The 27,060-nt window shown below is 41.9% G+C and overlaps 1 protein-coding gene across 3 annotated transcripts in view; it reads left to right on the forward strand.

Annotated features, from left to right (window-relative positions):
* F13A1 (coagulation factor XIII A chain) overlaps nucleotides 1-27,060 on the forward strand; it is a 131,717-nt gene that overhangs the window by 82,915 nt on the left and 21,742 nt on the right. For all 3 annotated transcript variants that reach the window (XM_042870183.1, XM_042870185.1, XM_042870184.1), the window contains 4 exons: nucleotides 7,889-8,140; nucleotides 15,313-15,431; nucleotides 20,969-21,076; nucleotides 23,561-23,735. In XM_042870183.1, coding sequence (XP_042726117.1) covers nucleotides 7,889-8,140; nucleotides 15,313-15,431; nucleotides 20,969-21,076; nucleotides 23,561-23,735 — 654 coding nt within the window. The remainder of the gene's footprint in view (nucleotides 1-7,888; nucleotides 8,141-15,312; nucleotides 15,432-20,968; nucleotides 21,077-23,560; nucleotides 23,736-27,060) is intronic.

The raw sequence follows: 27,060 nt of genomic DNA on the forward strand, positions 1-27,060 counted from the left end.
TGACTGAAGACAGGAGAGTTGAATCTCACCCTTCAGTACTGTCAAGAAGGAGCTACACCTAAGGCATGGCTCAGGCATCAACCATACAGCAAACACAACCTGATCTCAGAGAATCTTTTTGAACAGAAATCGCACTGATGCCTGCTGGGAAAGTACTGAGTAGGAGAGTCTGAAGTGATGGATATGATGAAATATTGGCAGACTGCTGCAAAATGACCTTTCCAAGGAGCTCCTTCCTTGCCCAAGCAGTGGATTTCAAACAGTGCAGCAGAACCATAGAATACCTGGGTTGGAGGGACCTCTGGAGGCCCCATGTCCAAGCCCTTGCTGCAAGTAGGTCTAGCCTGATCATGCTGCTCAGAGCCTTGACCTTGGAGCAAGTTTTGGCTGTTTCCAGGGTTAGGAAGATTACCCTGAGCAATGCAAACTAGGCTGTCCATGAGACATGGGCTCTTCAGAGTGTTTCAAGTTGCCATAAAGTATAAAGAAAGTTTTGGGAGGGACAGCTAGATTGTGTCCCAGATAATTTGGCTGAGAAAACTCAAATTCTTTCTTTGAGGGCTGTGCCTGCAGTGAGGGCTGTTTACACAAAGCTGTTTAGAAACGATTAGTCCCCAGCACTGGAAATTTCCCAGCATTGATGTTAATCCAACACAGAATTTTTATCCATTGAAGATTAATTGTACTCCATTACCATCCTGCTACAATGATAATGTCCAGATCTTTTGTGTATGTAGAGCTATTCTATTTCCTTTACTCCCTGAAATTTCATTTTACATCTCTTTTTTGTTCCTGGTTTTCTTCTTTTGAATCATTAAAAAGATGATTAGTGAAGCACATAGAGACTGCTTAATCCTTCTAATTGATAATGAGTCGAGGATACCTGGGATAAATGCTTCTCACATCACGTGAAATCTGGTCTCAAACACTCACAAAGCATTCAGCATCTTTTGTTTTTTTTAAATCTACAGTCCATTTGAGACTATTCACACACAGCCTACAGTCCATGGGATAAATTATATATAGAGAGAGAGAGAGTAGAAGTAAAATAATTCTATACATAATATATATATATATACACACTTAAATATATGTAATTATAGAATTATTTTGTATATATATATATATATACACATATTGAATTATTTTACTTCAATCTCTTGAAGGTCATTTTGAAGTCCTTCTGGGATCATTCCTTATGACTAAAGTCCTTTTTGCCTTAACAGACTGTTTTCCATAGGTAATCATTGGTGAAAATGGCTGGAATGCCAACGTGAATTATTATAATTCGATTTCTCACATAATGCTTCATTAAATTAGAACTGTACACGTCTGCCAAAGTGTGGAAAATAAGTTGAATGTACCAAAAATCTACATGGAAAAATATCCATGTATAAAGATATTGTTCCTGTTCTTGTGCTGGACTTCAGCCCTTCTTCAGTACCTGTGTTTTGGGAGCTGCTTCATTACTTCATTTATTTCTTTTCTTGCAACCCACTCCCTGGCTTTAAGGAGAAGAAAGGTGAACATCACCTCTTAGGAGGAACTCATTTTAGTGGTGTGGGGATGAGATAAAAGAGCCGTCTGATTTGAAGTTTCAGCTTACTTGCACCCTTGAGGAGTCTGGAGGAACCAATGAATCCTTCACCCACCTGATTCCCCCTGGTTACCACCCTCATGGTGGTGTGGAGTAGAGTTTGTGCTGCTGTTGGCTTTCCACTGTCTGAGCTCTCATACCAGGGGTAGCCAGCCTGGCATGACTGCTGTAAGGTTGCCCCAGTCACTGCTGCACTGGTAGTGATTTCACTCAAAAGCAGACATATGATTAGATAGGCCTTCAATCTTGCTTTAATAGCAGTTTCCTATATGTGGCTGTAAATTCTGGAATGGCTGATAAGTTTATATGGTACATCCTTACTCTAATGATATATTTCTCCACACCCTCATAAATTGTTGACTATTTGTATTTTACTTCAATGGTTTCATAAATCTATATATATGGGTCTAGTTCTAAATATTATTATGAACCTTTTATTCATTGGCATACTTCTGAAGTGATCATAAATTTCAGTCCTCTAGGCTGCTGTCACCTTTCCACACGTGTGAATGTGTGGGCACCCACTGACCTGCCCTTCTGTACCCCTCAGGCCATAAATCATCAGCTTCTGGCCTGAGATGAGAGCAAATGTGCACTGCTCCCTTTACTGCAGTCTTCCTAGACCCAGTCCAGAGGAATAATTATAAACAATGAAAGCAACTAAGGACAAAAATATGTTAGACCTGATCCCATATGGCTTATTTAGTTGACATTAAATTCTAACCTATGGTCAGAAGGGCATTTGAGTATGACTGAATAGCCAGGGATCCAATGCAGATTGCCTCAGAATCAACAGCGCTCCATCTCCCTGCTTAATGAAAAGCTACAAAGAAATGAACAGCTACAGAAACCTATGATGATCTAAACAAGGAGACCAAGCCCACATGGTTTTCCATTTTCTCTGGAAGGTTCCATTTGGAGGAGGAAAGGATAATTTATTAGCCACAGAACACATTTCCTAGAAATTAATTCTAGGGAGAGAAAAGACATGTTTGCCAACTCCTAACAAAGGAAAACAAAACTCTCCACTTGCTGAATAAAGGCACTGGGGTATTTATTCCCTTCTGGAATTCCTGCCCAGGCTCTAGAGGAGCAGAGAGAAGGGAGTTCCTCAAGATGCTCCATGAATTCTCTCTTTCAAAAGGATCTTTATTCTGCTCTTCCTTTGCATCTCTATAGCAGCATCAAGTGGCGTTTAAAATTAGCTGTATTATTTAATGCTTTTAATAGCTAAGGCGCATGACTCAGATGTATGTTTTACAACTGTAAAGTACTCATAATATTCACTCCTGGGGCAGAGTGGTCAGATGTTAAGGATTTCTAACTGGAGCTACAAGCAAAAAAATTATTTGAAGATATTTGGGTTTCCTACATTTCCAAGTTTGTTCTGCAGCACTTCTGAAGGCAATGGGACTAAAGACACTGGGATTTTTAGGAAAAAAATGTTTGTCCTAGCTTGTTATGTTTGAGAACAGCTTCTCTCTCTCTTTTTCCCTTTTCCTTTGTTTTTCTCATTCTATTTTCTTGTGTTTTCTGTCCTTTGCCTTCTTTCTCTTCTCTCTCTTTCTCTCTCTCTCACACACACGGCATCTTTCTCTTCTCCTCCTCTTTTCTCCCCTTACATTCTTTCTTCTTGTTCTTCTTTACAGTGGCTCCAAGCTCCAATTTGTTTATCAACCTGTCGCAATTATTATTCTTCCAGGGCCAGCACTGAAATAGATTCTTTACCCTTTGTAAGAGTGTATCCAAATAAAACAAATGAGCTTTTCGGGGAAATTGTTAATCTCACTCTGTATAATGTATTTCCCAAAGGGTAACAGATTCCTCAACTCTTTTAAAAAACAATCTTCTAATGAGGGTTCATAAAAAACCTACTGAGACATAGCTTTGCTCACCTCCTTGTCTTTTGAGGTACCCTACTTCCATCAGGAGGGAGAAGTACACTGATGTTAACTATATCTTTCAGCCCTTTGCTACCAACTTCCTGCAGGAAGTTTCCTTGCTTCCTGCAGGAAAAGAGCCACTGACTTGCGTAGGGCTTGCACTCATCAGTCCCTCCATGTTGTGCTAACATCGTGGCACTAGCTCACTGATGGCCATCTAGGAGCTATCTCATGCACGCACATGTAAAGCAATGCATGTGGTCCCTGGGGATCAAGGAAAATGCTAAACTAGGTGGAGACAGGAACTTCCAGGTGGCTGGGAAGGGAGGAGGAAGAGTGGTACTTGAGCAAGCCATGGTCTTCAGTAAGTGACTAGGAAGTAAGAGCAGCAGGGGGACTTGGCAGACTTGGGGAACTGGAGGAGGAACACTTGTGTTTTGCTGACTGAACTTGCTGTACCTCTCTCTCGCTCTCCCTCTGTTGCTGTAAATCCCTCACGGAGGCAGCAGTGTTATCCAGAATTAAACACAACTGATTGGCCCAGGAGCTGACATGCTAAGGAGCTGAGGCATATGTTAAGAATAACTCATTTTGAGTGCATCTGTGTGTAGCCATAGTCTTGTGTTTTAAATATCTCTTTCTTCTACTGCTGCGTAAATAGATTTTGGCAAGTTTTAACAAACACTGCTCTCTTCTTTCTGCACCTATAGAGTGGGTGGGGGGGTGGGAAGACTATTGCATACATGCCTGTATTCACACAAGCTTCAGTCATGGTGCATTCACTCACATACTTATTTGCTTTTAAAGCCTTGTGATGTAGCAATGAGGAGAAGAGAGCATTGCTTCTTCAACAGTGATTACAGCTATGTTGCTCCACTTCCCACGTGCCTGGAAACCTGGGTGTAGAGCAGAGCTGAGCTGCAACTGAAGTGAATAGGAGCTTTAGGAGCTCAGCTTAGGTAGCTACAGAAACCAAGGTGAGATAAGAAAGGAGAGAAAAGAAGTACCAAAGGCCTGTGCACCGTGCTGCAAGAAGAAATCAGCATGTTTGTACCATTACATTTTCTGTAACAGGGATTTCTATAGAAGCAAAACAGCTGTTTGGCAGTGTCCTGGTCAGTGCTTAGCCCTGCACTGAAGTACAGAGTGCTGGAGGCTCCTGAAGGAGGGATGCTGGGAATTCTCTTCTGCCCTGCCATTCCTGGAAGGCAGGACATCATCAGCTACCATTTAGTACTAGAACTCTTCTGGGATGTAACAAGAGCCTATAAAAAAGAGACTCTCTATGCCTGATGGTATCAGTGCAGTGGCCTCCAGGCTTTCTGAATTTTCATCTGTTTGCTGTTAGAGAAGAGGAGGTGGGGACATCCCAGCAGCATGTCATGCAGCAACTTTGTCTTTCGGATATAAATTTGCTGTGAAATGTCCTCATGTGAGGGCCAGAGCCTCCTATACCCAAAGCACATGTGAGCACTGGGGAATGAAGCAGCCACAGAGAACTGGCTGCATATCATGCCTCAGGCTGCCAGCTCCCAGAGCAAATCAGAGCATGAGGGATGCTGAGCCAGCTGATGCTGCTGGCAGAAACGCCCTCCTGTCAGCATAAAAAGAATTTATCTTCACTACGTGGCTCCTGGTACTGATATGCACCCAAGCACACCCTCCTGCCGCTCTGCATGTTGAATTAGCACAAGAGATCCTGCAGAGTGCTCTGCCAGGAGTTCACAGGCTTTTGGTAATGAGTTTTTAGATAACACTGAATCTTATTCCTTAGAGACTCTCACCTGGAATGTGCAATCACCACTGTGCATTATTCCTTCTGAGAAAGAGCTGACAACTCAGATATCCCAATTATAAGCCAAAATTGGCCATACTTCTCCGCTGCAGCCAGAAATGTGTGCTCAAGATGCAGAGAGATTCAAACGGCCAAGCCATCTTGAGAAGACATCCCTACGGTGTTGATAAACAAAGTATTGAATCTACGTAGGAATGCTTTTGCCAGCAACCTTAGGATGTGATGCCAAGTACACTCAGCTTCATAGTGCTCTAGTATCAAGGCACCAGATGTGTGTATGTGAGACTAGTGTGGTTGGTGCTGTCAGGTGCCTGGATGTGTGATTACAAATCAGCTCTACAAGCTCCTGTCAGAAGCAACAATTCTCCTGCTCTTCCATTTGCATTTTGGTATTCATTTCAGAAAATGAAGGAAGTTGTCCTCTCTTCAAAGAAAATGTTGGAAATGCTTCACTATGCTTTTGAGAGCCCTGACCATCATCCCTGCCTTCCTCCTGGATCTGAGACTTATGCAACTGTTAGCGAGCAGCCAAACCCTGACTGCCAAATCATGTTTGCTTGTATATTCTGTTTGTAACATCTGCAAATTATCCTGACTTCTAGGATATTCCTTCCCTGGCATCCCTGCTAAGTCTGCAGGTATGTAGGAGGTATGTAGGCAATATCCCATGCAGGACAGTACAGTGGCCTCTGTCTTTCTGCATGCAGCTGTGGGGACTGGCATGGACGCTGGGCTGAAAGAATGTTGCTTACTTCTCAGCAGCAGCTACAGGTGCTCCTTTGTCAAGCATCAGATAGATAAAGGTATCTTGTGGCTTTGCATGAAAGAGGACCTTTGTTGTTTTGAATGGTAAATGGGATTTTAGACGTTGAGTCTTCAGATATCAGAGATATAGTACCTTACTAAGCCTGGTAAGAGGTGCAGGTTTCCATAAAGATGCATTGCAGAGGCCCCATGGCTTCTTTGGGAACCTGTATTGTTCTTATGGGCGGACTCACTGCAGAGGAGTTCTTCAGCTTCCTGATTTCCAGCACACATAAGACATGGTCATGTGGGAGCAGAGTCACAGTGCAGTGCATTCTGTCCCTGGTAGGCTCCTACAGCAGGCAACCTTCAGTGAAAGTGACAGCATGGGTTCCTAAGCACGTAAAAATACTAATCTTTCTTTCCCTCCTTTTTGGAAGAGATGAGGAAGATATTTAAATAAAAGTAGCACTTATTAGTGGTTTTAAAGGATATCAGTTCAATTACTTGGTTTGCTCTGCAGCTTTGTTTGCATGAACTGCTTAAAAAACCCATGACAACTATTCCAAAACTAGAAACAAAACGTCTACTGGGGAGACAAGCTGGGTCATACCCAGTTCTGCTACAAAGAACAAGAATGTGTTCAGCTCTCAGATCACAATTGTTAGCAGAGGAAATACTCTTATCTGTTACCTCTATAGGCTCTTCTCTGTAGACAGTCTTTCCTTTGAAGACTTATTTTTGAAGTGTCCAGTGCTTTATCTTCTGCTGTTTTCTATTGATTTTACTCTTATTCCAGTCCGTCTTTCTTCTGTAGGCCTCTTCTTTCAGTTGTATCCCTTGCTGATCTGAAGGGGTTTCATGGGTTAGAGCATCCCTGGCCTTTAGGGAAACTGGGATATTTATGTGCACTGAAAATCTGCAAGATGGAAGTTTTTGTGTTCTGAATAACCTGTTGGATGAAGCTCAGTAATCCCAAATATCTTAGAAACATGGGGGGTCATGGCAGATCACAAGCTTCACATTCAAAGTTAGAGTTGCCCTTTCCCAGAATGTGACAGTGTTCAGATCTGGGTCTATCTCTGCATCAGCTGTATAAAAATAAACAAACAGGAAAATCAGTGCCCTTGTGCATTACATTTTTAAGCTCTAAAATAGTAGGAATGAAAAATAGAGAAGTCTGTCTCTCCCTCTGTGCTTTCCCTTATGGTACCGGTGAATGAGAATAAAACTTTAAGCCTAAAATCTGAAATGAAAAACAGACTTGAGAATGGCATAAGGAACTCAGCCTTCTCGCAAGCATTTTTTTTAATCTATAGCACTGGTTGGATTCCAGTTATAATTTGACTCTACCTTGGGCTCAAAGGGTATAATCCTTCCCATCTATTTTGAATTCTAGCAGTGTACATGTTTACATTTAGTTTGTCTGTCTAGATGCGTTTTATACTTGACAGAGTAAAACAAGTTTCTTTCGGTCATGATTTGTCTGACTGTAAGGCAGAATACAAGCAGTACTTTGAAGGTGTGTCATACTTTGGGGCCCACTGCTTGCACAGACCATTTAGCTACCCAGCCAAGGTATGTTCATCCAGACTCTGGGGATCCAGAGTTGGTTCCCACACCATCTACAAGGTTCTTGGGGAGTATCCATTGCATGGGCTGCCTGCTGGGAAGTGGTGTATGCCCTTCTGTGGCAGCAGCACCAGCAACTAAGTACTGTGGAAAGCTCTATGGAAGGCAGGTGGTTCCTGCCCACTAACATTTGCCATCTCTGTAGGAAATACACAAAGGGACAGAAGACTGTTGGTAAATGAAGAAATGCTAAAGCTAGATGAACCACATCATGGAGTTATCCCCTTCTCTCCCCAGGTCGTTACCCACAACCAAACAAAGGCACCTACATCCCGATCCTCATAGGTGATGTGCTGAAACCTGGAGAGTGGGGAGCCAAGATTACCCACAAAGACAACAACTCCATTCGCCTGTCCATCATGTCCTCTGCTACCTGCATTATTGGGAAGTTTCGCCTTTATGTTGCCATCTGGACTCCCTATGGCATCATCAGAACACACAGGAACTCAGCAACTGACACTTACATATTGTTCAACCCCTGGTGCCAATGTAAGTAGTTTCTTATCAGTGTCAAAGACTCACAGTTTTCTCCACTGGGCTCATTGGTTTGTGAGAGGGTGTAGTCCAGGAAAGGGAACTTGTGCCAAGGTGGTTGGAGGCCAGTCTGTATGAATACAGAAAGGATATGTTTACCTAATTGCCAAGAGCTAAGTATTACACTCTTGAGGTTGCCTTGTGAGTGGGGCTACAGGAGCATTCTGTAGTTTCATGAGGCTGAGTTTGTGTTTACCAACATAGCTGGCATGGCACTGCTCCATTTTTGGTATTAAATATATCCCAAGGCTTTGCTCTGGTTTTAATAATCATCAGTGTGAACCTTCTGCCTGCCGCCATGTTCCTTAAACAGATAAATCAGTACAGGCATGTTTTTTTCCCAGCATTTGGTGTGGGGTAGGATGTAGTGGCACCCCATTCACAGCAGCTGAATTACATTGCTGGTTGCCACATTTTAGGATGGAGCATCTGCAGCCCAAAAGCCTGCTAAAACTCAATGGAAGCTGCTGTCCTGCACAGTTTGGATGCACTCAGTCTGCTGCAACATGATTGGTGGCACCTTGCTGTTACACAGGATTTGACCTTATAACTTACCCTTAGCAGTGACTAATTACCAGCAACCTTGTCCTCTTTGACGAACAGAACATTCTGCAAATTAGCCCTTTTTGTAATCCAGTGTGTTAAAGAACTTTTGTTTTTTAAATCTCCCTGGACCAAGGTAAAATCAGCCCTTCTGCTGACAGAATTGCTCTTTTACCCAATGAACTCAAAGTGTGGTTTTAAGGAGAAGGCAAGGAGGACTGGTGAGGCTAGGTTCACCAGCCTTCTGACAGGCTTTAGCACCGTGTCTCAGCTTCTGATGCTTGTAAGGCTACATATCTGGCACACGTACTGCTGTATATTTAGGTCACCAGCTAACTATACAGCCTCCTGCCATCCTTCCATCATCCTTCAATTTTTTACCAGAGGATTTTCATCAAATAACCCCATACCGAGTACGGGCCGTCTTACCATGTGATGAGTAAGATTAGCATTATTAATAGAGCCCATTATTCAGCCACACTACTGTCAGTACGTAATTTGTGCTGACTTCATTACTTACCCCTGGTCCAAGGGAATATAAGCAGTGATTAGCTTATGCATTATTTAGGAAGATATATGTTAATGCTGAGTAAAGTGGAGTTAGTTAAGCAGGAATGGGAAGGGCAGGGCCCAAGGCCTCACAACACCGTGAGGGACTTTTGAAAGCAAGGTAGGGTTGCATACCTTAGAGACACATGGTCAGTTTATTCTGGGAGTCAGAAGAGTGGGTAACAGAAAGAGAGGGATCATTGGCAAAGCTAAATGAACTAATGTGACACCCTGGTGAACAGACAAAGCCTCTCAGTGTTTTTAAAGGCAAAATCAACATGTGCCAGTTCCAGCCCAGGAGGTGTGATTCTCCACCCCAAGGCAGAGAATCCTTTGGGTGGAGTCCTGGTTTCTCAACAGCCAGCTTGTTGGCCAGCACAGTGACTATGCCGTGGCTCAACATCTCTTTAAACAGGAAAAAACCACAGAGGAAAATTTTAAGTCACCTCATGACAATTATGCAGCCAGCTGGGGCTGAGGGCAGTCATAAAATGTAGAAAAAATGTGGTGGGGGGAGATTGGCTGCCACAGCATGTGTGATGGGGACCACAGAAGCTGATTTGAGGATGAGGTGAGCAGTAAGAAAGGGAAAATCAATCCCTCATTCACATCTCCTACTCATATCTCTGTATGCCCATGACACATGGGTGCTTTGCACTCACTTCCTGAGCTGAATGGGATCAAAAGCCAGCAAAACAAAATCCGCGGTGTGGGAGCTCACATGTAGAACTCAGAACATGCAGCAGCATCCATCAGGAAGGCTAACAGAGATGTCTACTGCAAGAAGGCAAAAGAGAGACTCAGAGCAGCAATGCTCTGCTGTGGGGGTCACCTGCAGAACATCATGTCCTTGTCCCCAGCTTACGTGTCCAGGTGTGCCACAATGGATTCAAGTCCTGACCCTTGCTAACTATTGTAGCTATCGTTTTTTGTGCGCTTCATTTGGATGTGGATTTGCTTTCTTTCCCTCCTAAGCAGTTTGGACTAATTGGTTCCTGTGTCTGCCTTTTCCCCTTTGTGTTAGAAGAGCAAGGGCAGTATTTCTCCATGCTTTGTCCTCTGGCTGGGAAAGTTTGTGCAGTGGAATGACAAAAGGGTATAAAAACTCAGGCAGTTAAGCTGCACAGAAAACAATAGTTTGAAAATCTCCTGGACTTGTTTGCTGGGTTAATAGTTAAGAAGCAGAGTCTGAGTGAAAAACCTCATTAAAAAGAGAGAAGGCTGGGGAATGAGTGAATGGGGATTGTTATCACAGGGAGCAGAGTACAAGCTCCATCAGTGTCTAGTGCAGCTACCCAACTCATCATTTTAGAGAAACATCAATGTGTCTGTGTGAGCTTTTCTTTAAGACAGAGGCATTTATGCCCTTTCTTGTTACTTCTTTTTTCATTGTAATTCAGTTTTGACATAATTTCCCAGGCTGAGATGCGTTTTTTTTTTCTACTGTTTCAGAGCAAGTCTGCATGCTTTACCAGTTAAGCTACAGAGCAGCCTCTGTTCTTTGCTTCCAAAATCATCAGATGCTTTTATATGGTTAAGGCTTATCACCAAGAATACTTTACAGATGCAGATGTGGGGCCCGATCTTGCAAAGTGATGTGCTTCTGCCCCAAACATTTTGGAATTCAGCAAGCAAGTGGATTGGCATTTCAGATACTCGTGAAATTTGCATTAGTTAATGAGCAAAGTAAAGCCTGCAAGGATAGGCAACATCTTCTCTTCAGCTGACATAACAGGGAAAAACAGACATGCTCTTGGGCACACAGAGCCCTCTTCAGTTCTGAAACAGGAGATACAAATGGCAAGTCATTAAGGATAACTTATTTGAGTATAACTTGAGTCTTAGCAATATCAGACTACATGAAAGTGGAGAATGGCTCCTTTGATCTAGGTACTATGAGCTCCTCTCTCCAAGGAGGTGCTGAGCCAGCGACATTCTGCTTGGGAGCACTCAGTGTCTATCAGGAAAAGACTCTGCATGTCTCTTGTGGCTCTCCTAGGTGGAGATGCATAGTGTGTCTGTAAGTTGCAGACTCATGGGCTGAGGATTATGTTTCATTCACAGAAGCTTTCTGCAAAGTGTTTTAGATTAGAGCAATTAAATATGTTCAGTCTTGGTGACTCAGTTGACTCTGCTACCCATGTCCTTCAAACATCCTGTTACAGTTTGAGGATTAGTAGCATGTGGTTGCCTTTGGACATCTCTAATATCACAGAATCATGGAATCATTAAGATTGGAAAAGACCATTAACATCATCAAGTCTAACTGTTCACCCATCACTATCCATCATCAACATGCCTACTATACTGTCTCTAAAATGTTAAATGTGATCAGGCATCCAAGTTTGACTCGGTAACATTTTCTGTTATTTGTAGCCATATATTAAATTTTATGTCTTCTACCATAGATTCCAAAAATTCACAAATTCAGAGCTTCATATCTCTGCTACACTCACAGAGACAAGAACCAGCCATTGCACAGCATCATCCAAAGTGGAGTGGACTTTGTAGATATCTGTTTTAGCTCTTGCTGCAATGTGTTTGCCACAGTGGTGTTCTCCCAGCAAGAGCTTGTCCAGGTTCCCATGCTAAAGGAAGGCCAGGTCCTGAAGGCAAACCACCTTCATCCATCTGCTGGTTCTGCTGTGCTCAGCTGTCACTGTGTGCAGGAGAAGATGACATTTCCAGCTCCAGTGGTTGCTCTGGTAGGGCAGGAGTTTCCCAGGTGCATCAGTACCAGGGAGGGGCCTCTCGTGGCTATTCGCTTTTCTAAAGGGACATAGCTTCTCTGTACTTCTTACTTCTTTCATAAGGAGCTTTTTTCACACAGAAGGTAGTGAAGCACTGGAACAGGTTGCCCAAGGAGGTTGTGGATGCCCCATCCCTGGAGGCATTCAAGGCCAGGCTGGATGTGGCTCTGGGCAGCTTGGTCTGGTGGTTGGTGACCCTGCATGTAGCAGGGGAGTTGAAACTAGGTGATCATTGTGGTCGTTTTCAACCCAGGCCATTCTATGATTCTGTGATTGCATGAGCTTTTGTACATTGGAATTTCTCACCTGCACTACTGTCCTCACGTGGAATGTGTTTTCACCTTATCTATCTTCAAACAAAGAAGCATAGAGGATTATTTGCTTCTTTGTAGCACTGCTAGCTAGGGTCTTAGTAATTTCCCAGGATAAAAGAAGTAAGTAGAAAAACCTTAAAATGCTAGAGAAAAAGAACAAACAAGCCTGGTGCTTTTTCTTGGAATTCTTCTGTTTGTCAGATGTGAAATTCTGCTTGCACCAAATAATTAGGAGTTGTACTATGTAGAGCATGCTTAGCATCAAAGTAGTCACAAATGCCTCGTACTTTCTTCTAAACAGTTCTCAAGGGTAGTGAGAGCTGTCAAAAATCAAAGCAGCTGGCTTTTATGTGGAACACAGAGGCCCGTTTTACTTTATCAAAAAATAGAAATAATTTAAAATAATTGACAGAGAAGTTAATCAATTTTCATCTGATTTAGCAAAGATCACGCAGTCTTGAAATAACGTAAGCATCTCAATTGATACCAACGAGATCAATATTGATATTTATAATCCCTGAAAGAAAACAACAGCTGTCAAGAAGGCATGTGCACACACTCTGCTGAATGCATAACTGTACTGAAGCAGGTGTGAGTTGTACTCCTTGAAATGCATTTTCTGTATTGTTTGTATACACGTGCTCCAATAAAACCCAGAGCTCAGTGAGTCAATACATGTAATTGCTCCATAAGCAAATCAGGCACATCCATCCTAATGATACAGCCTTGTGTGATTTGCAACATCCACAACATTTTTGATGGGATGTTGTGCAGAACTTGCTTAGAGGTGGGAGATGGACCTCAAGGAAGTCATGTAATATGGTGCTTCCAAAGTATGCATGTCACTGCTGGCATAAATGGCTGTAGCCTTTGGATCCACTGTCAGGTCTTAACACTGTTTCTGTCACCTGGTATCCTCTCATTGTAAACTCATGATCTTCTGCTTTGTGCCTGGGTGCAGACTGACTTGGTTGTAGGGAGTGCCAGGCTTATGAACAGCCCTTGTTACAACCCAGCCTTTAGAGGCCGGATATGTAGCACCCTGCCTCTACACAAAGAGAGAGCCTCAGACCTGCCTGCCTCAGGGAAAACCAGGCAAAACCTGCTGCTTTTCCATCTGCTCTGATTCTGATGTAGCTTGCTGAGCCTGTATGGCAACCTTGTCAAAAGCACAATGGAAAGCACTGATCTCTTCAAATGCAAAAAATCCTCCTTACATCCAATACCTTGAATACCAGTGTGAAGCTCTTGATGTTATATATCTATACATAATCCCTTCTGCATATGTAGATGTATTTATATCCGTCTGAGAATAAAGATTCCAACAGAGTCAGGTGTACAGAATGGCAAAACTCTTCACCTACTTGAAGTCAGTGTGAGTTTTGCCATTGATTTTTCAGATGTTAGCTGTTTTCACCTGAACTGCAGTTCTGTGGGTAAATGGAGAAGAAGCTCTTGAAGATGAGTTTTAGAAGGAAGTACAAATCTGTTTTGAATTTCAACAAAACACAACAAATCAATAGGCTTTTAAAGTGAAATAATCCCATAGTAATTTGTAGTAAGATGCAGAAGAAAGCCTCTATGACAATGGTAAGTGGCAGTTTTGCACTTGTTTATATCACACATTCACAGGTTACTGCTTCTCTTTAATTTGTTATCTGGTGCCACATTACTGATTTCCTGAAATTAATTAATTCCCAAACCATTACATGTTAAGTGGTACCTCTTAGTCACAAAATACCATTATTGGCACAGGAAATAAATCCTCAACTGTTCTAACATCACAGAATTTCCCATCCATTTCATGTCTGCCATGAACATCTGAATAGTTTCATGTAGTTCTGGGTTATTTATATATATTAACTATGGGTTATTTAAGTATGTGAATCTTTGCAGGATGAGGATCCACTTATATTCTCTTAACTGATATTAAGCCAATCTAGGATGTATGTTTACTATATGTTTTGATGAAGATGTCTTCCAAATACTTCCAGTTTTCATTTGGACAAACTGAGAGCCCTGGGGCTGTTTGGTCTGGAGAAAAGAAGACTGAGGAGGGATCTTAACAGTGCTGATAAATATCTAAAGGGTGGGTGTCAAGTGGGTGGAGCAAGGCTCTCTTCAGTGATGCCCACTGGCAGGACTAAGGGCAATGGGTACAAACTGGAACACAGGAAGTTCCATATGAACATGAGAAAGAACTTTACTTTGAGGGTGACAGAGCACTGCAACAGGCTGCCCACAGAGGTTGTGGAGTCTCAGTCCATGAAGATATCCAAAACCCACCTGAACACTTTCCCATGCAACCTACTGTGGGGAACTGCTTTAGCAGGGAGATTGAACTTGTTGATCTCCAGAAGTCCCTTCCAACCCGTATGATTTTGTGGTTCTGCGTTATTTTGTAATTTCATATTGGCTGGTCAGTCAAGCTACATCAGGGAGGAACACTGCAGTCGATAACTTACGTACAGGAAAAGCAATCAAACTACTCTGTTAATACACTGTAAAGGTGTATTCCAATTTTTGTAATGTGCTACAGATTTTTTCTTTAGATCTCTTGATTTGATCTGTTTTCTGTTAATCTTAATAGGCTAGAAATTGTTCTTTGATCTGTTTGTACAGATGCAGAATTGCATCACGGTGCCCCATCTTTTAAATTAGTGGTACAGAGTAATCATAAAACTCTTGATAAGATGTGACATTTTAATCATAGTTTTCAGATCTTGAGAAAACAGGCAGGATTTGTCAGCGTTTTTGCATCTTTCATGCTTTTAAGTTGTGTATCTATATATTTCTAACCGGGGTCAATATCTCCTTGTGTTTGTATTCTCTTGAAGCAAGTGATGTTTTGTTTGATGGGTGATGGGCACATCTCATCCAATATGGCTGTAGTATATGCTAATTATTTTTATCTTCCCGATATAAAATCTAAATGGCAACGTTGATGTTTGTTTTGGATAAATTGATACAGTGGATGCCGTGTACCTGGATGACGAGAAGGAAAGGGAAGAATATGTCTTGAATGATGTTGGTATTGTTTTCCATGGAGACGTCAATGAAGTGAAATTCAGAAGCTGGAGTTACGGTCAGGTGAGCTATTTGGACCTTCTCTGACTGCTCCCAGTAGGACAGCAAATGAATTTAATCGACAGCAGACTGTGGTTGAGACTGTGGGCTCTGGAGTGCATTATTGGTCTCTACTTCAGAATCACAAGGGGGTATAGTTTTTTAAAATTGTATGATACGGGTATATACCTAATCCAGAAAAGCAATGTTATAATAGCTAGTATTTAAAGATCTTGTTTTAGGGGCACATTTCAGATACTAAGAGACTTCCTGTTGAAAGCTATAATCGTTAGCTGAGGTTTTCACTATGCAGCAGCATTTCTGCTGCTGTGATACTGCTGCTTTAGGATCAGACTGATTTGGTGAAAGACAAGAAGCTTATTTATTTAGCAAGAGGTTGTATTCCCTTTCTTCCTTTCAGTTCTAGCAGAAGTGGAAGTAATTCTCATTTTTCCAGAAGTCAGCTTTTCTTAGGGTTCCTGTTACAAACAGAGGTTTGGTCCCAGAGCTTTACATTTCCTTACCACAGTGACAGAGGGGGGAACTTCTCCCTTTGCTGTCTGGACTTGACAACTTCAGCCCTCTGAAGATGAGGAAAGCACAGTCCTGGCTGGCTGGTGTGTGGTAGTGATATGCCTTCAGTGTTATCAACCCCTTACTGCTTACCTGTTTTATCGCAATCTGTTTGTATCACTTGACAGCCTGAAAGTCCCTGAGGGATGAAAGAGTTAAGTTGTTGTATGAGAATGGGAAAATAGCATTCAATAGCAACATCAAAATTAGCAAAGCTAATTTTCACTCAGGGGTATTCCAATGGGCAGTTATTGGACATGGCTCACCTTACATCCTGGTTTTTCACATCAGCACCACTAAGAAAGTATTGAAGTACTTCCTTCATGCCACAGTGATGGATCCATTCAGCACTCTGCACATCCCCAGCACAGCCTTGCAGAAGAAACCCTCTTGCTTTGCTTTCTGTCCCTCAGCTGAAGACTAACTCAAAGTTTAAGCTGGCTGGATTGCCACTGTGCTTGCACTAGAGAGCTGTTTGAATTGACATTGCTCTTGCTTCCTCATTTAAGGATGCAATTCCATGTTTTTTCCCACAGCAGTGCTGCTTTAGGTAGCTCCTGCCTTTGCACCTTTCCACTGGTTGTCTCAGCGCTGTGTTTGTGGGGTTTGAAAGAGATCCTGTCTAAGCTAAAAATAATCCTTAAATAAGGTGAGGGGGAAACAATTCCATAAACTGAGGGTGCATCTGAGAGAGATAGGAAGAACCAGATCCTGAGGCCAAAGCTGGGTGTGCATTTAAGTTGACCAAAAATGCCCCCTCCTGGCCCTTCCTTCCCCCTGCAAGTGTTTATACAGCCGTGCAATGAATCAGACCAGAGAACTGACCTAGCTGAACAAGCAGCTCCTTTTTTTTTTTCTTCTTTTTTTTTTTTCTTTTTTTTCCTTGGGTTGTTATTCAGGCGTGCTCTGCTCCTACATTTAGGATTCACTCTGTGACAGATGTAGGGGAGGGAGAGAGGAGAACGAGTGGCTGGAAATGGAAGATGTTGCTTCAACCAGCTGCTAGATTTATATCCTAAGACGCTGAATTTATGGACTATAGTGGTTTGGCCTGAGGTGCTTATATTCTGCAAATCCAGCACCTTCCTGACACAAACACCAACCTCCCTTGAGAAACTGCATTATTTATTTGGTTTTGCTAGGAGGCAGCTCTGTTCGGGAGGTTAAAGCTGTTCCGCATCCCTTTGTCATATGCTTTTCCTTCCGGTGTTGTCTGGCACTGGAGAGCTTGATTTCCACCCTCGGTAGTGGTGCACATTTTGTTGCCCGTGTGACAGCTTAGTGTGGCAAGTGCATCAAAGCCAAGAGTTATCCCAGAGCCCATCATTATTTTTGTGAGGGTGAAATGGACATCTTACATCTAAACACAATGGAGAAATATTCTTCTGGTTCAGAGTGATAGAGGATGGTTTCCCTGATGCTACCCTACCAATTCCCAGCCATTAAAACATAAGCTTTCCTCATTTTTAGCAATCTTTTATGTTAAAACTAGGAGCATTGACAGCTGAAATCTTTAACTGAGGGTTGTAAATTAAAAAGGAACATGCAGTTCAAAACTGGATTATTAGTGGAAGATCATTTTCACAGCTGCCCTCTTTAATGAGCAGCATCAACTTGAGAGGAGGAGAGGCAAGAAAAATGGACCCAGGAAGAAAATACAACAGACCACTTGAAACATGGCTATAATGACTGAGGATTCGGGATGAGAATGTTCCTTGTAACATGACTGCAATTCCTTTCTTCTAAGGGTGTGCAAATTGCCAGTCACTCAGAAAAGCCCAAGGGAGATTGAGGAGAAATTTTGCTTTAGAAGAAAACTGGGCACATAGGAACTCTCCAGCTAAGAAATATTGGAAGCTATATTGGTGCTGTATTGATCTTTTAACTCTGCCTTTTTTTTTTTTTTTTTTTTTTTTTGAGAAAAGTAAAATAAAGCAGGTGGGCATAGTGCTCTTGTTGTCATGTTGAGCTTAATCATGTCCACATGAGCCCAAAGCACAAACAAAATTTTGTGGTATGTGCATTTCTTAAGGTTAGATCACTGCCTGTGACCGGCTATGGGAAACACAGACCTACTTCCACCAGTGCAAAAGGTGATGCAGCCCCTCTTACTTGGATTTAATTGGTTTGAAGTTCTTCTACTAGAAGAAAGTTAGCATCAAAGGGGAATGTCCACTGAAGAAGGCCAGTCTCACTTAAATGCACTGCTCTATAATGCAATGCAAACCAATGTCCAGGCAGAGCCTCTTTTCCTATGTTTTCCCATGCCTTGTCTTCCTTCCACAGACTTTTCCAGGTGGCTGTGCCAATCCTTTGTCCTGAATTTGGGTTGTTCCCATTTCAGTCTGTGTCAAGCAGACAGTGCCAGTGCCTGGCCTATGTCTGCTGATCTGTCCTGGCTGCCTGCTTGTCTTGGCTGCTGTTTCATTTGATATATCAAGGGTACTCAGCCTTGTGTGTGTTATGTGTCTGTTCTGCTTCCCTCTAGATATTATTTTCATGCCACGATTGAGGGCAGGAAAGTAATTTAGTTTGATTTAGTGTTTTTAAGAAGTAATGAAAAGCAAAACTGGCTTTGGCCCATGTTATGGTGCTTTGCATCCTACGCTGCTACATTAGCATAAGGCAGCTAGACTTTACAGCCTGTCCTGTGTCCCTCCTCCTATTAATCCAATTACTTCACAGTAATTTATATCATTTTGTAAATGCTAGGGTAAAAGACAGCAACTCTGATAGTAATTTCTTTCCTCTTTAGTCTTCCTGTATGTGCTGGCAAGATTGACAGTGTCTCATAAACTGTAGATAAGAGAGATTTAATTTGCAAGCTAAACTTCTTATTGATTTAAGTCAGCTCTTAGACACTGCTGATGACTTGAAGAACAGAAAGCTCTTTTTGATCCTAGTGAAAGTGATAAATCATTAGCCAGGCCAAAAGAAGAGTGAACCTGAAGCAGGAAAGGGCCACTATGACGGCCCAGAGTTTATACTGTCTGTCTGTTCTCCTTGGGAAGCAGAGTCTCCACAGCTCTGCCATTCACCTGACTTTGCTTACAGACGCATCACTAGAGTAGAGTAGAGACCAATAGCATACAATTGTTCAACCTCCTGGAAATCATACAATACAAGGAGTAGGACATTTGGAGCCACTGACCCGCTTTCTTGCTTGCCTGAACACTGTGAATTCAGTTTTGCTCAAGAAGGCTACATACTAACAGACTTCCAGAGAAAGTAATTCAATGCTGGATTGCATGAAAGAGATGAGAAACAGTATGAGGAGAGAGGATTCTTGCTGGGCTCATTTAGCTTGGCGAAGTGAAGGCTCCAAGGTGACTTCATTGCTGCCTTTCAGCATCTAAGAAGAGCTTATAAACAGGAGGGAGACCATTTTTTACCCTTTTTTTCTTTTTCTTTTTGCCCAGAGAAGCTGTAGGTGTCCCATCCTTGGGCATGTTCAAGGCCAGGTTGAATGGGGCCATGGGCAGCCTGAGCTGGATGGCAATGCTGCCCATGGCAGAGGTTAGGACTGGGTGGGCTTTAAGTTCCCTATCAACCTAAGTCATTTTGTGATTCTGTGATTCTTTTGAAAGGATAGACACTGTGGCAGTTTGCTGAGCAATGAGAGCCAAGCAGGCCAAAAAAAAATGTTTCTTGAACAGAAAAAGTCTGAGAGTGATGAAATAGAGAGGTGCTTCTCTTATGCTTACGCCAGAGCTCAGCTGGTACCTATAAGGGAGAGGCCAAAGGAGGCATGGACTCTCCGAGGATGTTATCCCCATCCCTCCCATCTTTTTTGCAGCACTGACAGCTGTCTTGATTCTTCAGTGCTTCCTCCTCAGCTCTCTGGCCTCACCCTGCCTCTGCCTTTCCCATGCTACCAGGCCAGCAGCTTGGCATGGGCATTTGTTTGCCTTCTGCAGGATGCGAAACTCAGATCACCCTCATATGCTGAGGAGCCTTAAACCAGGCTGGAGGTGGTTTCAAAATCAATACAGCTCTAGTTGCAGCTGGGCACAAGAGCAAAAATCTTGTTAGCATGAACCATATCTCTAAGGATGCAAATGAAGGACATAAAGCTGAATATGGCAAGGGGACGAGCTGAATGGAGTTTCTGTTACAGCTTTGAATGCTAATATAATACTGTGTTTTCAATGGAACTGGAAGATGTTTTTTTATAAATGTGTGTTTCCTTGTCCCCTACCATTTTCCAGGGGACAGAGATATTTTCCTTTGCTATGCAGTTTCTCCTAAGGAAAATGAAATACATCACAGGGCAAGTTCTGTGACAAATGGTTTCTGGTCTATTTAGGCACCTCTGCCCTCAATTCATTCCTGTGCTTGTTCATGCTGGATCGAAGAAACTGTACCTTTCCACTCTATTTTTGAAGAAGACTACTTTAGGTCACTTGGTATTTTTTATGTCTAAGTTTCAGAGACCAGGATTAATCCATCTCATTAGCTTTTGGCTTGTTAATTTTAAACATTTTACTATTTTAGTCTAAAATTTAAACTTCATATTATCTGTGGTAAATCATTTATTGGTCAACTCCTTAGCGTTGTGCTGAATGTATCAGAAAAGTTCTGAAATTAACAGGTCTGGAATCTGTGAAGGACATGAAGTCCTTAGCGAGCAGACTAGCTTATTGTAGTTATTATTATAATACCTTCCTATTATATACTTGTTAGCACTTAAAATTTTATGTCCTGTCAGAAAGGCTATGTTGTCATTTTAACCTTCTGGAAACCAGACTGAGTTTGAATTGAAAATGACGCTCTCTTTTCCCTTTAAGTGTCTCACATTTTTTTGCTATACATGGGCAATTATTCTAGAAGAAAACTTGAATTTTATACATAGAACTTTGACCTGTGCAACTGATTTTGAAGCTGATCAGCTATTATAACAACAGTGAAAAATAACTTTGTCTTTGCTTTTCAGAATAAAGTGTGACTTAACTTGCCCTCTATTTCTCTCTTTCTTTCTTTTTATCTAGTTTGAAGAAAACATTCTGGATGCTTGCCTTTTCCTGATGGACAAGGCAGAACTGGAGTTGTCTGGGCGTGGAAACCCAATCAAAATCTGCCGTGTTGCCTCTGCAGTGGTATGCAGTAGATGCCCAGGATGTGTCAGAAGTGACTCTCTAATCAAAGTCAGGCTGGTTTAATGGCCTCTGTGCCCTCACATCCTCACTGTGGCAGGTGCCAGATCTTTTATCCATTCTGACCTCTGGGGTCTGGCACTTCGTTTCATTCCACTAAAGGTGGAATCTTTATGTCAGTTCAGCATCCTGAGAGTGGGGCCTCATTGGCGTGAAGGCCGCTTTTAAATGTTGCATTTTCATGCATGCTAGCATTTTGTATGACACTGAGCTTATTTTTTGCTAGCTGAGATTATTGAGAAAACTATTTCTTTCATGGATGGTGGGGCACCATGATGGGTGAAATTTGGGATGAGGAACTGAGAGACTTTGAGATTTGCCTAACCTCAAAAAGGTCTTAAGACACTGCAAAGCTGGATAGATCTACGCCTTATTTTCAAGCTTCAGATGGCCTCCTTAAGCTGACACCGTTTATGTGAGGTACCTTAGCTCCAGGAGAATGCAGTAGGAGATCTGAGCTCTTAAGTACAGACCCCATATTGCTTTCCATACCCAGAATGGAAGTGCCCAAAATTTCCAGAAGCAAAGAGTAGGGAGAAGGCTTCCTGCATCTCAATTCCTTTCAGCTGGCCGGCATCAGGAGTCTTACTGTGTGTAACTGCAGCCCCATCTCTAATATTCAAACTGGAAGACTCATCCAGGATGAGTCCACTCCTTTTGGAGTCTGCCTTTTGGAGGTCTGAACTGATACCTTCTGGTTCCCAGAACAGTATGCTGGTCATTGAGCTATTATCATTAGATGTTCTCCCAGGCCAGCTGCTAAAAGAGTCTCCACAAAACATGACCACTGAAGATGACCCACTTATTACAGCATTTACCCAGATTGTAGGAGAGTTAACTCTTAGATAACATTGAAGCAGGATGTCTAGCCTCCCAGTTAGTGCCACATGATGAATTCTGCGTAACACAAAGTTAAGTAGGATAGCTTCAACAAGGAAGATTGAGATCACCTCTACTTCCCTATTTTGTTTTGGCCTTCTGATTATTTCTTTTACTCTAGACATTAGAAATGTGGCTTCAGACCTCTTGTGACAGAACTGAATGTGATTCCTTTACAATTGCTGCATTAATCACTGGTCTCTTAAATAGTCCCTCATGCAGATTCCCTGGAAACCCTATGAGCAGAAGAACATAATGTTATGAACCCAAAATGGGCATATGTTTAAGCCAGTCAGCTATGTTATGTAGGTGGAGAAGTTTCCAGTTGGAAATGTGGGAGTCAGTGGATTTCAGGTATCTGAAGGATTAGGCCACAGCTGTGTTGGAGTTCTGGTCATCTGAAATCTGAACAGCAGTAAGAAGTGGACAAGAGCTACCGAGGCCTCACTTGAGTTCCTTACCCTCATTCCTGTTCAAGATGTTATGTGGTAGAGCTGAGCTTGTCTGGGGTGCTGCCCCCGTGCTGTGATTTTTCTGAAGCTCCGAAAGCTCCAAAGCAAACAGAATTGTCCCTCTTCTTCCACTCCTCACAACAAGCAGAGAGCCTGAAGATCAGAATGCTGTCCTGTCCTTGAAGTGCCTCTTTTCTTGGCATGTTTTCCACAACAGTGAGAGATGGGCACAACCCCTTAACCCTTTGGTTATGACTCTGAATACTTATCTCATTCAGTCCTAAGGTTCACAGGAAGTCGATTTTCTAATTATAAAACAGTAGTTAATCCAGCCAAAAGCTTTTAAATGAGAATTGTGATTTATTTGGCTGGCATGTAGCTGTTCCACATTAACATAATTAAAAGGTACAGAGCGAATGAGCTTTTTGCACAGCCTCAACTGGTTTGGTTCAAATTGCAGCTTGGAGATGTATTGCTCGTTAATGCCTATCAGTATAGCCATTAGTCAGCAAAACTCCATGCTCTGTGTAATCTTACCAAGGGAAAACCTGCACAGAATATTCCTTCTTATTTTCACATGTGCCGGACTGAAGAAATTAGTTTCCACTCTAAAAATAACAGTGGACTGATTCTTCTCTCTGTCCACTGTAAATTGGGAGTGATTGTATTAAAATATCTGGGCTGGTACAGGGAGAAAAACATAATGTTAGGAAGGAAGCTGATTTAACATTTCTGAGGCTTGCTTATGAATTTAAAACTGATCGTGTTTATTAAAAATACATAGCAATGAGCATGTATAGTGTTAATAAAATGTACTAAAGTAGCAACATGAATGCTCATTGTGGTGATTTAATTTCACTATTATTTTTAAGTGCCTGACCTTGATTCAAAATTATTCAGTGATGGCGAATCCACCACGGCCCTTAGCAAGATTGTTCTGTTCATCTCCTACCTTCATAATTAAACATTTCTGTGTTATTTCCAGCCTGAACTTAGCTATATTCAGTCTCTCTTGTCCTATCTTGGTCTGCTGGATTAAAGATCTCTTTATAATTCAGCTTCTGACACCCCTAAAACTCATTTCCTTTGTCTACAGATCAATTCCAAGGATGATAATGGTGTTTTGGCTGGATCATGGGACAATCTCTATGCTTATGGAGTCTCACCTTCAGCCTGGACGGGAAGTGTGGACATCCTCTTGGAATATTACAGTTCTAAGCAACCAGTGCGATATGGGCAGTGCTGGGTCTTTGCTGGTGTCTTCAACACGTGTAAGTATCAGTGAGAAAAGCTACATGCTGCTATACAATTCTTACATAGCAGAATAAGCTTTTAGGTTAAACTAGCTAAAATTGTTCCTGGCTCTGTGATGATCAGGAGTAAATGGTAGAGATACTTAAAAATGCATGGCCAAAATAGACTCAATAGCTGCACTTCCAGAATGATATACTATTTATTTGTACAGAAAAATGTATTTATTGAATCACAGAGATTAAATTTGGGGTAAGTTAGTCTTTTGGTATGTTCTCTGTTTCTGTTTGGAATGTGAGATGAACAAGGTACGTAGTGTCTAAATATGCAACTTAAAACTGTTACTCAATATGGGATATTGTGAAGGCATTTTTACCTCAGAAAGGCTGAACATGCTACATGACAAGGGGTGTTTTTAGCAAGACTAATATGTACTGTCCCAGCACCTACCTACTGGCACTTTAAACACTTCCTATGGAATTTTTGAGCCAGATCATTGAGAAAAATTCTGGCCTGTTTTATGAATTATCTGGCATTATAAGGTTAAATCTTAATAAGTTTGCTCAAACTAGAACAAATGTATTCCAATGCTGCAGCAAAGGAGACATTTCAGGTTTTGAAACTGAGTAGAGAAAGCAATGCTGGGTTGGTCTATTTTTTTTTAATTGTCTAGCACTTGCTAACAGCATCATTCCGAATGAATACTCCCTGAACACTGGAGCACACTAAGGTATAATAGTGGTAAAGAAAGACACTGTTAATGTAAAAAATACATTTATACAGACAGTGGGGACAAGACATTGGAAGTGGTGCATGTGTAAAAAGCTCTTTGCTGATATAGAGACAAACAGTTCCTTTGCTTATGGGAAAAGCCAATAGAGGAAAATAAAAGTGAGTCTGGCTTAAACATAGTGATCTTCCCTTGAGGCATTTACAGCTCATGTATTTAAGTGTCAGACTGGGGGGGCACCAGATCAGCCTAGGACCAAGGGGATACAGCGGGCATTTTTGCAGGCTTGGACTCTACTTTGCATTAAGTACTTCTCAGTCACAGCTGAAGGTTGAAGCTTTGCTTCTTGTATTTAAGATGTGAAAAGAAACTTGCAGAAAAACTGCCCATGAAACCTTCAATTTTTCATCTCTCTGTTACATGTTGCTGTCTTCAGAAATAGCATCATACTTTTCTCTACATTGTACTTTTGACAAAAATGAAGGAGATTAATCACCCATCTTCTGCAGCAAAAATGGAAGCTAAATAATTAACATGTTACAAATCTAGGCATCCTTGGGCAGCCCTAGGTATCTTTGTATTTTCACTTTATTTTTGTCTGTCCCGTATACGTATATTTCATTCAATGCATAGTTTTCCTTCTGTCCAGGTAACAGAATTTTGTAACTCATTTTAGTTACCTGAGGTAGTTCAAGAGCTATTCAAAACAGTAGGAACCTCAGAAATAAAGCTCTCTTCTGACCACCTATCCTTCTGCTGGCACACACTTCTCACAGCTCCGGGGGAGGATTCCATTTCAGGTTTCTCTGCTTCTCTTTCATATACCTGGAGAGTTTTGTGCTTTGATTTAGGGAGACTCTGGCAGGTACTCCATCCTTTGACATGTGAAATAGTTCATTTTATTTCTGGTGCCGTGGGAATATCAATCCATCCAAAGAGCCTCAGAGATGTCTACTTCCTTCTCTGCCTGAGGTCGTATGGTCTGTACTTGATACTCCTCCATCTCTGCACAACACAGTGAGTTCAGGAAGGCCCTTGCAAACGTTTCTTATAGATGCAGTTCATCATAGTGACTTTCAAAGGACACTTTCTCTCGCTGACAGTGCCTCTTCTGTCTGTCCCTATATCCCAAACATACAGACGGCTTCTCCCATTTTCCCCCTGCCCTGGCCCAGGATCTCTGTTACATGGTATTTTGTCTGTAGGCCTCTGTGAAACTGGGGCAACGCCGTGGAGGTCTGGAGCCTACTGTGTTAAATGGAGAGGCATATTTATCAAGGGCAAAATTAGATTCACTTTGCTGACTACTTTGGTCAAGCCAGAGACCTGGGACTTCATACTGTGAGGCTTACAGAACTATAAAGTTTGTTGAGCATTATGAAATTAAAACATTGTTTGGTGGCTAATCTGTTGCTTAGCCATTTACACGTCCAGCTGCTGACCACTCCAGAAAGAGGACAGCAAAAGCCTAAACAAACATGCTGAACTTAAAGTATTGTTTTAAGTTGTAGTTTGCATTTTTTTTTTTCAGCTGCCAATGTTTTATCACTGTGACCAGTCCAGCTTTCCAAGGTTACTATTTTGTAAACTCTGAATAGTCATCCATTAAAAATGCTAAAACGTTCTGAAAAATGCTCATTAATCTTGAAATTGTCAGACAAATTATTTTCAATGAGCCCTGATGGCTCATGTGGCGGATACCTGGGAGCGCGCTTGAATTAAGTTTAATCAATAGGTACATATGGTATTGGATGCATTCAGGTAATTTTTCATCCAGTAACTTGAAATGAATGTGCAGTGCTACTCTGTATTGAGAGTCACAGTTGTGACACTAATGAATATACAAAACCAAGCAGTAGCAGAAAGGGTTGTTCAACACTGCAGCATTGGAACTATTTAAAAATACAGTTTTTGACCAAAATGTTTCCCATCTCCAAAAAAAGTCCTCTGTTTTCTGCAGAACCATGCTGGCTGCTAAATCAGAACCCAGGATCTTTTTTTGAACAAAAGTCACAACATGTCATCTGGACAGGCTGAGATTATACATCACCCTGTGTCTCCGCTCCCCTCTTGGACTGTGCTCCATGTCTACCAGCCAGGGTGCACCACAAACTCAGAAGTTTAGTGACTCACAACTGCACTTCAGATATAGCCATAGCTTTCCCATGTGCCCCAACTTCACCTCTTGTCAACTGAGGGCAGGTGTTGTCAGCTACGTTACAGTAGTTTGAAATTTAGGGGGAGGAAACATATTTTTTTTATCACAGAATTGTAGGGGTTGGAAGGGACCTCCAGAGATCATCGAGTCCTCCTCTTTAAGATCCTTCATGAGAAGAGACCATTGACTCCAAAGTACTATTGCCTAGAAATCAATACAAATTATGTAATGCATTTTGTTCAGACTCAAACTCTGATATTTCTTTTGCAAATAATGCAGTTTTCTCTCTTGTTAGCAATCAGATTCTGCCTTATTGTTTCCTTTCTCCAGACCCCATCTGACAGCATATTCCAAAACAGGGAAACTCCAAATCAACTAGGAGACATTTTGCGTTCATCTTCATTTTAGCATAGTCTCTCTTAATTCTCCTGGCTTACTGATAATAGGAGTTCTAATG

This window comes from Lagopus leucura, unplaced genomic scaffold (assembly GCF_019238085.1).
Source record: "Lagopus leucura isolate 7727_CA_CO unplaced genomic scaffold, USGS_WTPT01 Super-Scaffold_100002, whole genome shotgun sequence".
In the NCBI taxonomy this organism is placed as follows: Eukaryota; Metazoa; Chordata; class Aves; order Galliformes; family Phasianidae; genus Lagopus; species Lagopus leucura.